Below are 17,260 nucleotides of genomic sequence, written 5' to 3' on the forward strand. Positions count from 1 at the left end.
AGCTTTCACACCTCTTAATTCAATCTTTTGAAGAAAGCTGCAGGGTGCCTGCCTGCCTTCTCATGCTCCAGCCCCTCTCCTTGCAAACAGCCTGAAGGGAACCCTCTCCTTCTGTTGTTCCTCCATCTCCTTCCTCCTGTCCTGAAGTGAACAAGAGGGTAAAGGGTGGAGAGAGAAAGCAGTCAGAATGTTTGATCCCTCAAAAATCTGTTAAATCCTGATCGAACCAAAGATGATTTTGATATATTTCCTGGATGATGTCCCTTGAATTTCATCTTTATACAACGGTTCTTGTACTTGTGTATGTGGCCAATTATACACCATCTACAAAGACCTGGATGCGTTTTTCAAAGTCTGCAACTGCTAGTGTCTCACAGCAGGCACAGGGGGCACTAATTTCAATTCAAAGACGCCTTTATGACTGACACTACTGTTGACAAGTTTCACATTATGTTAATTCAATTCTTTTTTGAATCTGATACCATGTATCCAATATCTGTGCACATATATGCGGATTTTAGTGCACAGAAGCTCAGATACTTGGAAAGATGACTACTTTCTCAAGAAAATATTAAAAAGGATAGTCATCACTCCACCTCAAGCACTGCCCACAGTCCAAAATGCTCAATCCAGATATACACGCAGGCTTCCTCTACTGCCCAGAAGGCAGACCCCCTCTCCAGTTGCCACGGATCTCTGGCCATTGATTAGCCAGCATTCCCCTCTGCGTGGTTATTTTTTTTTTTATTTTACTGCTGCCGCCAGAAACAGGTTCACAACTTTAAAGAGGATGCAGCAAACATAACCTGACAGTGAGGAAAGGGAGGAAGAGAATGGGAAAAAGTCATCAGTCCCCCTGGAGCACACCACTAAAGGAGAAAGCACAAGGCTTTGGCCCTGAATCGATTCCAAATACACAAGGAGAATAGAGCAGAAGGGCAGGGAGGAGGAGAGGAAGGGGAATCGAGTACTCCTACCAGCAGCCCTCCAGTCTCTGGCAGTGCTCCACTAAAGGAGGGAGCTTGAAGCTGTCACCTCAGGAGCTGCCAACACCACAGACATCCTCTTTGGTTTAGGGCAGTGGTTCCCAACCCTTTCCTGGGGACCCCCCAGCCAGTCAGGTTTTCAGGATATCCACAATGAATATGCATGAGAGAAAATTTGCGAGTTATGGAGGCAGTGCATGGAAATTCTCTCATGCATATTCTTTGCGGATATTCTGAAAACCTGATTGACCTGGGGGGGGGGGGGGGGGGCACCCAGGACAGGATTGGGAACCACTGATTTTGGGCCTGGCTCAATTGAAAGAGGGTGAATTTATCTGTCACTTCAGAAGCTGTGCACCAGAATTTTTCTGTTCGCCTGGCTAATCAGGACTTCATTTCCAGAACAGGAAGCTTGCCAACCATCTGCGGGAGACAGGGAATACTGGCTGACTGGTGCCGATGCAATATAGTGAACTTGGACATACGTTTTGGACACACGTCCAAAAGCCTTTATGCAATAAGGGGATTAGTGCGTCCAAACCAGCATGTAGCTTCTAGCGCTCAGCACATGTAAATTCATGTTGATGAGGCTATTATCTCCCCCCACCCCCGATACAAAAAAAAAAAAAATGTGCGCCCAATGTGCAGATTTTTACTCTCAAAAATTAACGCCTGCCCTGGGGCAGGTGTTAATTCTTGAGAAGCCCCTAAAGTTAATAGAAAAGCAGAAAATACTCCTTTTCTGTTAACTTTAAAACAGGAAATTTTTTTTTAAAAAAATGTCACCAGCAGCGAGGTTAGGAAAACAGACACTCAATTAACGAGCGTCCATTTTCCTAACCAATGGCTGTGCTTAGGTTAGGAAAATGGATGCTTGTAAAATTGAGCATCTGTTTTCCTAACCCGAACTGACAGCCACCTTTCCTGGGGACCCAATGCAGAGGAGGTGCTAGGGACACAATTTCCCTTCGTGCCTCCATTTTTCCACAGCAGCCCATTTAAATATTAAATTGGGTGCCCAGGAGAGGTGGATCGGCACACAATAGGAGAGCAGGTGCTCTATCGTGAATGCCTGTTCTACACGTACCGATATTGCATCGGCCTGAAAGGTATATAAGGTGTAACATCAACGAGCCTGTTCTCTATCTCCATCTGCTGGTTGGTGTGCATAATATCCCAATTGTCCAGATTGGTCTGAAAGAATGACTAGGAATTGTTGATTTTTTTTTACTTGGCACATTATTTTATTTGTATATAGTTCAAATACGGTTTAGAAACAATGAATGTTTTTCAAACTGAATTTTTGCATAGTCAGGGGTGTGAATCTTTATGCAGAATTATACAAATTTTCCACACTGTCACAGAATTAAAAAAAAAAAAATCTGTCACTGTATTTGCTAACTTGTCACAAAATCTTGAAAAGTCTGGTGCAGGAAGCCATGAGCTCTGCCTTTTATCCTCCAGGAGATTTTGAGGCCTAGGGTCCCCTAGGTCCTTAACCAACTGTTCCAGATGCTCACTGAACAATTTCCCTATAAAGGAAAGCTTGCAGATACAGACCCAGTGCAGGATTTGTGGTCTAAAACCAGTCACCATTCTTCTAGTCACTACAACAAAAGCCACAGAGCGAGATAAGATTCTGATGAAATCATACAACGCATCTGGTAGAAAAGCTGCCCCAGAATCCAGCCGGGCAGCTGTGTCCCCCTTCAGGGAACTACTAAATCTAAAGCAGCAGTCACATCACAAAGTCGCCACAAATAGCAATCTGCAGAGGTGAAAATATTGTTCAGAGACACCTCAGTCTTCTTGTCTTCAGAATTTGAGGGCTGTACCTCCCTCCACCGAGACAGTTATTCTTCTAGTAACCACCAAAACCAGAACATCTGTTCTGGAAATTTGAAACAGCTGCATGGCCTCCAGAGAAAGTAAATATAACTTATTGAAATGTATTTATTTTTATTTTACATTTTTTTTTATACTGTACAAACTAGCTAACACCACTAAGACTATTTCCAATAACATACATAAAGGAAAATTGGTTCTTACCTACTAATTTTCGTTCCTGTAGTACCACGGATCAGTCCAGACCGTGGGTTGAACCTCCTGTCCAGCAGATGGAGACAGACCAAAACTGAAAGGGTATCCTATATGAGAACAGAGCCTACCCTGCTTCCCTTCAGTATAAAACACTTTCAAAGCAGATATAACTCCCAAAAGATCAAGCAAGTAACAAGAAAACTGATAATTGTAACAATTGAACAATTGAAAGAATTCTGAAGAAACAAAAACGCTCTTATAGAAAGATTTATTTTCATATTCATCGGTAAGATGCTTCCGGTGTCTTAAGTAACAATAGATGAGCCAGGTATCCGGAAAACCTGTAAAAAGAAGAAACTTCGAGCGGACGGAGCAGATCTAGCACGGGAGGGTGTCTGGACTGATCCGTGGTACTACAGGAACGAAAATTAGTAGGTAAGAACCAATTTTCCTTTCCCTGTATGTATCCAGATCAGTCCAGACCGTGGGATGTACCAAAGCTTCCCTAAACAGGGTGGGACCGAGACAGTCCCGCTCGAAGAACCTGACGCCCAAAGAAGTCAAAAACTGGAGCCTGTACATCAAGGCGGTAATGACGAGCAAAAGTATGCAGAGATGTCCAAGTAGCTGCTCTACATATCTCCTGCGGAGAGACTGATTGACTCTCCGCCCAAGAAGTGGCCTGAGAACGTAAAGAGTGGGCCTTTAAACCTTCCGGAACTGAACAGCCCTTACAAGTGTACGCTGACGCAATAGCCTCTTTTAGCTAACGTGCAATAGTGGTCTTTGATGCCTTATTACCTTTATTTGGGCCACTCCACAGGACAAACAGGTGATCCGAGACCCGGAACTCATTTGTAACCTGGAGGTAATGTAGCAAAACCCGTTTTACATCCAGGCACCGCAGATCACCCCCAGAAGTGTCTGCGATGTCTTCAGAAGAAAAGGCCAGGAGTTCTACTGACTGATTGACGTGAAAGGAAGACACGACATTTGGCAAAAAGAAGGGTACTGTTTTGAGGGATACTCCTGAATTGAAAAACATAGAAAAGGTTCCCTGCACAACAAAGCTTGTAGCTCCGACACCCGTCTGGCGGAACAAATGGACACTAGGAAGACTATTTTGAGAGTCAAATCCTTAAGTGTAGGCTTCCGTAGTGGTTCCAAAGGAGTCTCGCAGAGAACCCGAAGCACCAAGTTAAGAATCCACGAGGGACAAGTGACCCTGACCGGCGGCTTCAAATACTTGACCCCCTTAAGGAAGCGGGCGGCATCAGAGTGAGCCACCACCAGGAAACAGTCTCCGTTGCCCAAGAGGGAGCAGAGGGCGGAAACCTGTACCCGCAAGGAACTGAAAGACAAACCCTTGGAGAGACCGTTCTGGAGGAAGGAAAGAACCTGGGAAACCGGAGCCTTATGAGCCAACACTCCCAAAGTGGCACACGCATTTTCGAAAACCTTCCACACCTGGACATAAGCGAGAGAGGTAGGCTGCCCTCAACAAAGTGGATATAACTTCTTCCTTATATCCCTTCTTTTTCAACCTCCATTGTTCAAAAGCCAGGCCGCTAGACAAAAGCGATCCGCCTGATCGAAAAATACAGGACCCTGCAGGAGAAGGTGGGGGAGATGACTGAGGTGGAGAGGGCCGTCCATGGCGAGGTTCACCAGATCCACGAACCATGGTCTGCAGGGCCACTCTGGAACTACCAGAATGACGAGACCCTGTTGGAGCTCGATTCTTCGGAGCACTTTTCCCACTAGAAGCAATGGTGGGGGGGGGGGGGGGGGGGAGGGGAACACGTAGAGGAGAAGTCGCGGGGCCAAGGAAGAACCAGCGCATCCACTCCTTCCATGCAATGTTCCCTTCTGTGGCTGAAGAACCTGGGAGCTTTCGCATTGTTCAGTGTGGCCATCAGGTCTAGGTGTGGAGTACCCAACCTTGGGACGATCAGGTTCATTGCGCCATCTGACAACTCCCACTCGCCGGGGTCTAACTGCTGGTGACTGAGGAAGTCGGCTTGAACATTCTCCTTTCCCGCAATGTGGGATGCTGCTAAGCGCTCTAGATGATGCTTCGCCCAGGCAAAGAGCTTGCTGGCTTCCAGAGCCACCAGGCGACTCCTGGTGCCTCCCTGGCGATTGATATAAGCTACCGTGGTGGAGTTGTCAGAGAGAACCCGCACCGCCTTGTGATGGAGTAAAGGAAGGAAGACCCTGAGAGCTAGGCGTACCGCATGCGCCTCCAAGCGATTGATGTGCCAGCGAGATTGGACTGGGGACCAGTATCCCTGGGGAGACTGGTTCTGGCACACCGCTCCCCAGCTGGAGAGGCTGGCATCTGTCGTGACAACGATCCACTGCGGTGTCTGAAGGGACACCCCCTTCAGGAGGTGGACAGGCGAGAGCCACCATTACAGCTCGGCGAAGGTAGACTCGGAGAGCGGAAGGGGCGTCCGAAATTGCTCGGACACCAGCTTCCAGCGGGATAGCAAAGCTTTCTGTAATGGACGCATATGTGCAAAAGCCCAAGGAACCAGATCGATAGTGGAGGCCATGGACCCCAGAACCTGGAGGTAGCCCCAGGCCGTGGGTAGAGCAAGGGAGAAAAAGGTGTGCACCTGGTCCCTGAGTTTGAGTGCCCACGCATCTGTAAGGAACACCTTACCGACTCGAGTGTTGAATTGAGCCCCCAAAAATTCCAGGGTCTGGGATGGCTGAAGCTTGCTCTTGGGAAAGTTGATTATCCACCCATCCAGGTAAGGGTGGACCAGAACTCAGTCTCGATGAAGAGAGGCCGCCACTACCACAATAACCTTGGTGAAAGTGCGTGGCGAGACCGAATGGAAGCGCTCGAAACTGGAAATGTTGGCCCAGGATCTCGAACTGGAGATACCTCTGATGGTCGAGGCGAATTGGAATATGCAAGTAAGCCTCCGTCAGGTCGAGCGATGCCAGGAATTCGCCTGAGTAAACCGCTGCTATCACAGCGCTTAGGGTCTTCATTCGAAAATGGGGAACCTTGAGAGCCCGGTTGACTCATTTGAGATCCAAAATTGGTCGAAAAAAGACTTCCTTTTTGGAACGACGAAGTATATTGCATATTGGCCGGACCCTTGTTCCTCTGCCGGAACTGGAACTATGGCACCCAGGTCCAGCAGCCTGCTCAGAGTCTGGTCGACCGCAGGCCTCTTGACTTCCGGAGGGAGAGATTAGGTGAAGGTCTGGTAGGTCCCGAGTAAATTCTAACACGTAGCCCTTGGGTATCTTAAGCAAATCCAAGCAGTCCTCAGGGAGAGGATAGAGAATGCCCATGGCCCTACCCACTCGGATTCCAGCCTCTGGGGTCTCCCATTCCCGAAGGAGCATCAGTTTGTGCATAGGATGGAATGGAAACGTCCGTGGAGGAGTCCTAAGTCCCGCCAGGACCAGGTCCACATTAGCAGGCATCGCGGCTGTCACAGTATCCTCAGGGGGCACCTCAATTTCCAGCTCCTCAAAGATGAAGGGGAAGAGCGGTTTCAGTTCCTCCCTTTGGAATAAACGTAGTACCCGAGGGTCGTCCCCCTCAAGAGGGGGGGGGGGCCTGGAAGCAATGAATCCACATCAGGATCAGGGACCATTGGCGGCTGAGGGGGGTCCAGGGGTGGCGGGACCCCCGGTACCACCCTGACCCTCACGGAACCCTGCCCCTCTGGTACTGTAGGAGGCTATGCGGGGGAGATCCGCGGACTCTTAGGTGGGGGAGCCCCAAGGGAGGAACCTCCTCCTCCTGCAGGCTCGCAAGATAAGATCTGTGCAGGACGACGACAAAATCGGTGGAAAAATGAGGCTTGGCTTTCCCGGGGGGGGGGGGGAGGGAGTTCGTGAATCGGGCTCACCTTCCTCCTGCCATCCTGATGCAGTGTCTGAGATTGCTCCCAAGATGGCCGCCATTCCCGCGGTTTCCCAAGTTGGGATCGGCCGGCCTCGCGGCATGCTGGTCTGCCCCAGGTCGCTGTCTTCGCTGGTGCTGAGCAGGGGTCCTCCCCACCCGGCAGGCACCCGGAGCAAAGACCGCTATGAGAGAGCCGCGAGGCATGCTCTCCGCAGGCTGCACAAGCACTTGGACGCAGCATGATCTATACAAAAAAAAACAAAAAAAAAACCCCAAAAACAAAATGCCGCGCAAGAAAATTAACCATGTTAGGCTGTGCCGGTCAGCGGAGGCAGGAACTGAACCCTGCTCACTGACAGAGCTGTCCGCTGTCCTGAGAGCAGCTCAGGTTAACTCCCTTTTCTGCCTTTTTTTTTTTTTTTTTTAAAGGTACAGCCAAAAAGAGAGAAAAGGTACCCTGCTACAGGCCCTAAAGACCCTTTAGCAAAAAGCAGACAGCTATCCACGGGGGAGGGACTGGACTACCAGTTTCACCCCAAAGGTCATCGGGAATGAGGAGCCTAGGCTAGTAAAACCAAGGGAGCCCCCTTAGGCCCTCCACAGAGCGAGGAGACAGGGCTGTCTCCCAGAAACTGACAGAAATCTTTCAAAAGGTTTAGTTAATTATTTATTTATTTATTTAAATTAAGAAACCAAACTAGTACTTGCTTGATCCTAGTAATAAAATCCCTGCAGGGAAAAGAAGTGAAAAAGAAATAAAGAAGAAGGGGAACCGCAGGTTCAGCTGCCGGCATCTGCTGGAGTCAGACAAATACTGAAGGGATGCAGGGTAGGCTCTGTCCTGATATAGGATACCCTATTCAGTTTTGGTCTGTCTCCATCTGCTGGACAGGAGGCTCAACCCATGGTCTGGAATGATCTGGGTACGTACAGGGAAAATGTCAAATACAAAAATTAAAAAATGTACTTCTCTAAGCCCCAATATTCTGGGGACTTCCACTCTGTCAGCAACATTCTCCACTTCAGAGTGAAGGTGGAAAGTCTTAGATTTACAAACCCCCTTTTGATAATGGGGTCCCAAACCAGAGCCTCCTATACCTTGGAGTTGGAAATGCTCAGGGATGAGACTGCCTGATCAATAAGTGACACCACCTCATCTATGTGGAAAAGCCCAATAATAAAATCATCTTCCCTCTCTAAAGGGACCTCCCTCTCTTTGAAGACGGCACAGCTTCCTACATCCAAATCCTCCTCTAGATCCTCAAATGGTGGATCCTTGGGAGAAAAACAGGGAGATGCCTCACATGTTTTCATAGTCAATCTGATATGCTTAAGGGCTGCTCCATCTCCAGCAGGGGATTACAAAAGTAAAAAAGTACAGAAAGCCTGGTGCAAGCATCTTAAAAGGCTCCACAGCCCCTGCCAACCTATTCTCCAGGCAAGACCCATCCTTGTCTGCCTCCAGAGCAATAGCCGACTCCCCTGGAAGATCCCTGCTCTTCAACCATGCCATGAAAACTGAGCTGGAGGCGCTAAAGTATGCAACTGCAGGCCCCACAGCAATGGTCCAGATTCTTGTCCACAGCACACAGTGTGTGAAAAACGCAGCCCAAAGCGGACAAAAAAAAATATTCACCCTAAAAAAAATAAAGAAAAAAAGAAAAGGTGGTTCTAACTACCAAGCAAAGCTCCCCCAAAAATATAGAAGCTGTTCCTGTACCTCTTGGACACAAGCCTTCCCCTGCACTACTTTCAGCCTGGTTTTTTTTTTTTAAACTTTATTAAAAAACAAACACATGTATCACACAGACTCTTCAAAACTAGGGAAGGGGGGGGGGGGGGGGGAGGCAGACTTAGATACTTTTTTTTTTTTTTAAATAATCTGCCAAATACAGCTCTACCAAACCCCTAATGGGGCTGGAAACTTAGAAAGGATGCAACACTCTATAGAACAGATGCCTGGCCCTCTAGCTACTGGTAGGAAGACGTTGCCTAAAACCTCAAGGGGTAAGCCAGCACCACCAGTCTAACCTACCATCTACTGGAGGCAGAGAATATTGGGATTTTCTGAGCTGCACCACATGTAAGTAGTAGTTAAGATGTCACAATAAAAACTGTGTTATATGCCTCCATTTGCTGGCACGGGGGAATAACCCACTAGCCTGGACTGGTGTAGCCAGAGAAGAAAAAAGTGGATTAGAAATGTTTTTGTGTAGAAATCTTTATATTGGTACAAGAAACAAAAGCATAGCACATGCATTTTTCCTTTTTACATACTATGCAAGAAAAGAAAGGAAAATTGATTCTTACCTCTAATTTTCGTTCCTGGAATACCACAGATCAGTCCGGACAAGTGGGTTTTGCATCCCTACCAGCAAATGGAGGCAGAGAAAGAAAACTTCAGAAACTGTTACATAAGCTAGAGTGCCACCCGCAGTCCCCCAGTTTTGAACTGTACCCAAGCTAAGATGAACACTCAACAATCACTGATCTCTGGAATTCCAGGAACGAAAATTAGCAGGTAAGAACCAAATTTTCCTTTCCTGTTCATATCCCAGATCAATCCAGACAAGTGGGATGTACCCAAGCTCCCTTACACTGGGCAAGAACCCAAAAAGACCAGCTCGCAACACACTTTCCCCAAACGCGGCCTCCTCTGGCACCCGAACATCCAAACAGTAATGGTCTGGCAAAAGCGCAAAGTGAAGACCATAATCACAGCACGACAGATCTCCTGCAGAGATACGGTCACTCCAACCAGGAAGCTGCCTGCGCCCTGGTAGAATGCGCACGCAACCCTCCGGAATGGTTCGACCCTTACAGATATATGCGAAATAGATGGCTTCCATTATCCGACGTAACACTGATGCCTTAGAGGCCTTCAAGTCTTTCTTTGTCCCCACTAAACAAGACAAAGAGGTGGTCTGATCGCCAAAACCCGTTACTGACCTTAAGATATCGCAACAGAGTGACAAATATCCAACAAGTTAAGGCATTTAGGGTCTCCACCGTCAAATGACAAGCAGGAAGCTCCACTGTCTAAGGTGAAAGGAGGAAACGACCTCAGAAAGTCTGCCTGAATATGGTCTACCCCGACAATGGGAGAGGCCGCTATTCGCTCCAAGTGCTGCTCCACCCAGAGAATCAATTACTGAGCTTCCTGAGCCATCGTTAGACTCTTGATATCCCCTTGTCTGTCGATGTAAGACACTGTCATTGTGCTATCTGACAAGATTTCGTCACCCGTGAAACAGTAGCAGAAAGGCATGTAAAGCGCATTTGACCGCTCTCGCCTCTAAATCAATTGATAGACCAACCAGCCTCTTTCTTCAACCATGAGCCCTAAGCTGACCAATCCTGGCACACCGCACCCCAGCCTGAAAGGCTGGCATCTGTGATGACTATCACCCAATCCAGAACCTCCAGTTCCATACCACTTTCTAGAGATTGGCACGCAGAAGCCACCACGAGGAGACTCTCCCTGCCTTCTCCTTTGAACCTGAGAGGAAGTTGAAACACCTCAGACAATTTATTTATTTATTTATTTAACTTTTATTTACCGACATTCGTGAAGCATATCATGCCGGTTTACAAAGAACTCAGGCGGGAAATACAATGAAACAATGTAACAATATAACAATATAACATTAATAACAGAACCAAAAATCAGAATACAAAAAGAACCAAAAGGGGCAAGGATGGCGGGGGGAGGAAGGGGGGAGGGAGCGGTGGGGGAGGGGGTATGGGAAAGAGGGGATGGGGAAGCGGGTGGAAAGGCATATCTAGATGAAGTATACGACAACAGAAACAAAAAAGAAATAAAAAATAGAAGAGGGAGACTATGTACAGTTGAAGTATGTACAGGTACATACCAGCTATATTAATTAGGCGACAGTATTCACTAGGATATAGTTTATTTAAAGGGAATCTGGAGGTGCAAAGGCGAGAGAGGTGTGCTCGGGGAGGTGGTAGCGGCCTGGAGGCCCAAGGATCAAGGGATGGCTAAGAGGAGGGAGAGGGGGTGGGGATGGGTCGGGCTAAGGGGGGATAGGGGTAAGTGACAGGGCAGGGGGGGGGGGGGCTGGGAGGTGTGGGAGCGGGTGGAGAAAAGGTCGGGCAGGTGGATCTAGGGGAGAAATTAAGTTTGGTTAGATTCGGGGTAGGCCTGTCGGAAAAGCCACGTCTTGACTCCTTTCTTGAAAATGTGGAGGGATGTCTCTTGGCGTAGGAAGGTGGGGAGGGAGTTCCAGAGGGTGGGGCCGGCGACGGAGAAAGCTCTTCCTCTGGTATAAGTTGAATGTGCTGATTTGAGGGACGGGGTGTAGAGAGTGCCTATCTGGGATGTTCTTGTAGGGCGGTCAGAAGTGCGGAAACGTGGCATTTCATCGAGCCAGGTGTGATTGTATTTATGTAGGGAGTTGTGAAGGATGGTGAGAGTTTTATATTGTGAGCGGGAGGAAATGGGCAGCCAATGTAGGTCTTTTAGTATGGGGGTGATGTGGTCCCTTTTACGCGTACCGGTTATGATTCTCGCCATGGAATTTTGTAGGATCTGAAGGGGTTTGATGGTGGTGGCAGGGAGTTGCAATAATCTAGTTTTGTGAGCATAGTGGTCTGTATGACTGTGCGGAAATCGTGTGTGTGGAGGAGGGGTTTGAGTTTTTTTAGGATGTTTAGCTTATAGAAACCTCCCTTTAGGAGTGCTTTGATGTGGGGTTTAAAACTTAGGTGCTGATCTATGAAGACGCCTAGGTCTCTTACAGACTGGGGCTGAGAGAGGGCTGTGGTGGTATTCTGGGGAGTGTTTTGTCCCGTGGGGAGGGTGAAAAGTTCAGGCTGATTAGAGATAACGAGTAATTCTGTTTTTGAGGTATTTAGAGCTAGGTGGAGCTCAGATAGCAAGGCGCTTATGGTGGTAAGGCAGGATTCCCAGCGTTGCAATGGTTCGCTTATGGATCTTTGAAACGGGATGAGGATCTGCACGTCATCTGCATATAGGAAGAATTTGAGGCCTAGGTCTGAGAGGAGGTGGCATAGTGGTAGGAGATAAATATTAAAGAGGGTGGAGGATAGTGATGAGCCTTGGGGGACACCTTGCGTGATATGTATGCGTGAGGATTCGTACTTGTCAATTTTTACTAGGTATTCTCTGTGTGTTAGGTAGGAGGAGAGCCATGAGAGGGCTGTGCCGGCGATACCTATTTCTGCTAGGCGGGTCATTAGTATTTGATGGTTGACAGTATCATAGGCCGCTGAGATGTCTAGTAGGGCGAGTAGGTACGAGTTTCCATGGTCCATACCTTTAAGTATGGTGTCTGTCATGGCTAGTAGTAAGGTTTCGGTACTACGGGCTTTACGGAAACCGAACTGTAGCGGGTGGAGGACGTTGTGGTCTTCTAAAAAGTCAGTCAGTTGTTTATTGATTACCCTCTCTAGGACTTTGGATAAGAAAGGAAGATTGGAAATCGGGCGGTAGTTGGCAGGGTCTGTGGGGTCGAGGGTGGGTTTCTTAAGGAGGGGCTTGACTATGGCCAGTTTTAGATGGATTCCATCTGGATAGGAGAGCCTTCATGTGAGTGAAAGCCCAACAGGACCAAAGCCAACATCGAAGGCGTCAGACTATTTGTAAGCCCATGGCTTACAAATAGTCTGACGCCTTGGGTACTTCCAGATCCAGAAGGTGTCGAATCTGTCCCTGAAACTTCAAGATTCTCTCGTCCGTCAGGAATACCTTTCCTTCCTGCATGTCGAACAGAGCCCTTAGATAATCCAGATCTGGGAGGGGGTGAGATGACTTTGCAAACTTCACTACCCAGCCTAATGACTGTAATCATTGCAACACCTTCTGCACCGACTGCCTGCAGAGCTCTTCTGATTTTGCTCGGATTAGCCAATCGTCCAGGTATGGATGCACCAGAACACCTACATTTCGTAAGGCTGCCGCCACCACTACCATCACTTTGGTAAATGTTCCCGGCGCCATGGCCAAACTGAATAGAAAAGCCGAAAACTGGTAATTTTCTCCTAGAATCATAAAGTGGAGAAACCTCATGTCCCTGTCTGATGGCTATATGTAGATAAACCTCTGTCAGATTTAGGAGATGCCAGAAACTCCCTTTTCGCATTGCTGCTATAACCAACCGCAGAGTCACCATATGAAAACTCCTCCTCTTTCTTTGGCACCCCAAAGTAAATGGAGTACTTCCCCATTTGTTGCTCTGTTTTCAGAGCTGGCACTATTGCCCCTAATTGCTGCAGGCGGTCTACTGTACCTTGAACTGCTACACGCTTCGCGAGAGGAGTGCAAGGGTACAGCAGGAAGGCATCTCGAATGGGATGAGCAAATTCTAATGGTTAGCCATCTTTTATTACACTTAAGACTACTGGTCCGTGGTAATTTTGGCCCACTCCTTGAAAAGAGTGTTAGCTGCCCTCCACAGGCAGAACTGAAGAGTGGACCAGCCTTGCTTCATTACAAGGCCTTTGCAGCCCCTGCTCCTGCACGGCCTCCTGCCACCCCAAAAGATTGATCCCAAGACTGAGATCTTTCTGCAGGCTGCCTTTGAGGCCCACCAGACCCCTAAGCTTGGCAAAATCTCTGCCTGTCTCTAAACCTAGGATGAATCGTAAAACCTCCCCATCCTCTAAATTTACCTCCATCAGCTTATGCATTTTGGACTCTCCCAGATGCTTCATGATCCATTCTAAGTCCTTTTCAAATAAGAGCTTGCCCTTGAAAGGCAAAGCCTAAACTGAGCTTTGGACCACATATCCACTGACCAATTTCTCAACCACAGCAGCCTTTCAGCCGACACTGCCAACATCATGATCTTGGAGGAGGTTTTTATAAGATCATAAAAAGTATCTGCTCTGTAAGCCAAAGTGGCCTCCAGGTGCTCAGCCCTCTCTGCCTCTGCTCCTAACATAGCCTGCGTCTCCTGTAGCTGCTGAACCCAGCGCAACCAGCTACCGGAATGGTAGTCTTCTTGCTGACAACTGAAACTGAGGCATTGACCTTGGGAAGAGCTAGGAACTCCAAGATCTCTTCTCATAAAGAATAAAGCTTCAACATAGCTCTACCATCCCTCAAGCTGGATTCTGGAGTGTTTCACTCCTGATCCACTAGCTTCTTCACCAATGTGAAAAAGAAAAGCCTTCACTAGGCCACACAACTCAACCAGGACAGGGTCTGCGCCCTCCAAGTCGGACTGTGACACCTTTATTCCCAGCTCCTGGACCACCATCAGAATCAAAGGCTCAAGTTCATCTTTGCGGAAAAGCCTCACAACCTTGAGATCACCACCTTCTGCTATAGACACCTCCTCAGGATCTCCATTCATGGCATCTGTATCTGCAGAGCCATCTGGCAAAAGCCTTCTCCAGGAGGCATCTTTGGTGCTGCATCAGAGTCTTCAAAACCATCCGTGTCCGCCTGCATATCCCAGGGCACCAGAAACAGATTCACAGACCTGTGAATGCTCTCCGTACGCCCTTTTTTGGAAGGAACCGCCTCTTTCACCACAGACTGAGACCTGGACTTTCCGTCTGACCTAGCCTCAAGGTCTGCAGCCACCTTTTTAGCCAAATATGCTTCATGTATCAAGAGGACAAAATTAGTAAAAAAAATAAATAAATCTGGGAATTATCCTCATTCTCTCCCCCCCCCCGGGGAAAAATCCCAGCATCCACACTGCTGAACCCAGAGAAAAGCTTTCTTCCTTGGAACCACTCAGGCCACCAGCAACCTTAGGTACTGTAGGAGACGGTGCTGGAGGGATCCTCTCTTCTCCACAACCTGCTCCTGATGGCCTTGCTGCCTTAGACAAAATGGCTTCCACTCCCATGTCAAAAATCACCTTACCCACTGAAGGCCTGAAGACCCGGGACACCACGACAGATTGGAGCCCAGGGGTAAAGACTCCCAATGAGCCCTCTCTTCCCTCTACACACATGAAGTATAAATCCTGCCTGTTTAGTCTGCCACGCAATCCCTCGCAGGCGTGGCAAGAAGTGCCACATGCCATGTGGTCTCGAGAAGCGCGCACTTGCAAGTTGTGCCACCTACACAGGCCGCAGTGAGATGCACGCACAGCCCGTGCTCACGGCTTTACTTTTATTCGGTGCCTAGTAAGTTGTGCAAGTATGCACATGCGTGCAGAGCCGACGCACTGCGCGTACCAAAGCTCTATGGTGGGCAATACAGACATAAAAACGCATCAAGATAGCACCACCGCGGCCTGTCACATAGTGTGCTGACCAAGCCTAAATGCGGGGCCTAGCCCACCGGGGGGGGGGGGGGGGGGGGGGGGGGGGCTGCTCAACCCGCTCGGAAGCCCACTTTCCCCTTACCCCAACAATAATCGGGAATGACGACGGCACGGAACGCCGAGCAAGGAGACCAGAGGAAGTCTTTCTGAAACCCCTCAGTAGTCTCTGAATCAGGAGGAAATCCTCTTCTTTTTATTTTTTTTTGCTTACCTGGGCTTAGCACTTACCGGCCGAGTACAAGACGGTCTCCAGCCATCACTGCCGCACTCAGCTTCCTGTACCCGCTGCCTTTTAGCTGCTTGAGCAGCAAAGTCCACGCCGGGAACCGGCTACCAGACCAAGGCACACCTCTGAGGGATCTCAGAAATCACCTCCGGAATTCTCAACTGGGGGAGGGACCTTTAGGTATCACCACAGGAGAGCGGGGCTCAATCTTCTCCAATTTAAAAGTAGAATTTCTTCTTCCAAAAAGGTATGGCGATCCCCATAGGGAAAACATGTCCCCATCTGCTGAAGACAGAGAAATATTGAAGGGCTGAGGTCACTGCAGGGGTGTATCTAGGGTGACATCAGCTTTGAAACCTGACTCACTCTCCATCTGCTGGCAGGGGAGCATAAACTCATTGGTCCTGAGTCCATCTGGCTACATGCTAGGAAAAACAAGAATAAAAAATACTTTCCTGCTGTTCAAATTTGCACTGGCAGAACTGTCCACCAGGGCTACCTCATGGGGGGATGAAGGAACTGGACCACCATATGTTCACCTCCAGATGAGTTATCAGAAGGGTCACCAATCGCCTGTTCGTCTGCCTCAAAACCAGGGGGGGGATGGCCTCACCAGGACCTCACAACCTCCTGGGAGGGTAAGGAAATTCAATTTTTTTTTCAGATCCTTCCATACTGCAGTTTTTGCAGCATCTACCATCTGCTGGAGACAGAAAAATACTGAGGGGATGCAGGCTTCGCACTAGGTTAAGTACAGTATCTGTGAAACTTTGTCTCCATCTGCTGGCAGGGATGCAAAACCCAGGAGTCTGGATTGATCTGGGTACATACAGGGAACCCTCACTGCCTGTTCCGCTAAACAAGCTTTGCGTGTAAGCAAATTAAAACCTAAAATGCAGAGCTGCCAGCGGAACCAACGCTGCCTCATGGGGGATGAGGGATCTGCATCACCCTCATCAAGGATCACCACCCCCCTGCTCGTCTGCCTCAAACCAGGGAGGATGGCACCACCAGGACCCAACAATCCCCTGGGAGGAACTGGATATCTTCTCTTCTTTATCTTTTTTTCTTTCCAGACTGCAGATTTTACACCATCTACCATCTGCTGGAGACACAGAAATACTGAGGGACTTCAGATGGCAACCTGGGTTACATACAGTGAAACTTTCTCTGTCTCTATCTCCTGGCAAGGAGGCAAAACTCAGGAGTCTGGACTGATCTGGGTACATACAGGAAACAGGCAATATATCCAACAAAGCAGCAGTAAAGAACATCTTCCTAACCCTCCCAATAGAAATATTTTTAAATAAACTAAATTATACAGAGCTTTGTAAACTAAGAACAAATGGTCTCATTCTTACCTGTGAACTCAATGTCCACAAAGACCTTGATGAGAGCCTCAGCAAGGTGAGCTGCATGCTTGTAATTGCAGAAGACACGCTCCCGTTGAAACACGCTGGAGATGAGGGGGTTCTGCACGAGGTCAAGATGTGGCATCACTGCTTCTAGCACTTCTGCCAGCTTTGCTCGTAAGTGAGGATTCTTCATTCTGTGAGGACAAACCACATAACATAAGACATTGCCATGCTGGGTCAGACCAAGGGTCCATCAAGCCCAGCATCCTGTTTCCAACAGAGGCCAAAACCAGGCCACAAGAACCTGGCAAGTACCCAAACACTAAGAAGATCCCATGTTACTGATGCAATTAATAGCAGTGGCTATTCCCTAAGTAAAATTGATTAATAGCCATTAATGGACAGCTAAAGATACAAGAGTGGTCAGCACACTGAGATGGCAGTGCCACTCTGCATAAGTTGTATCTAGCTGCTGTTTCCATAGATTTCCCACCAGCTAACAGGAGGCC

The 17,260-nt window shown here is 48.3% G+C and overlaps 1 protein-coding gene across 2 annotated transcripts in view; it reads right to left on the minus strand.

Moving 5' to 3' along the window:
- UBE4A (ubiquitination factor E4A) overlaps positions 1–17,260 on the minus strand; it is a 62,240-nt gene that overhangs the window by 29,986 nt on the left and 14,994 nt on the right. For both annotated transcript variants that reach the window (XM_029572426.1, XM_029572428.1), the window contains exon 13: positions 16,758–16,945. In XM_029572426.1, coding sequence (XP_029428286.1) covers positions 16,758–16,945 — 188 coding nt within the window. The remainder of the gene's footprint in view (positions 1–16,757; positions 16,946–17,260) is intronic.

This window comes from Rhinatrema bivittatum, chromosome 12 (assembly GCF_901001135.1).
Source record: "Rhinatrema bivittatum chromosome 12, aRhiBiv1.1, whole genome shotgun sequence".
Classification (NCBI taxonomy): Eukaryota; Metazoa; Chordata; class Amphibia; order Gymnophiona; family Rhinatrematidae; genus Rhinatrema; species Rhinatrema bivittatum.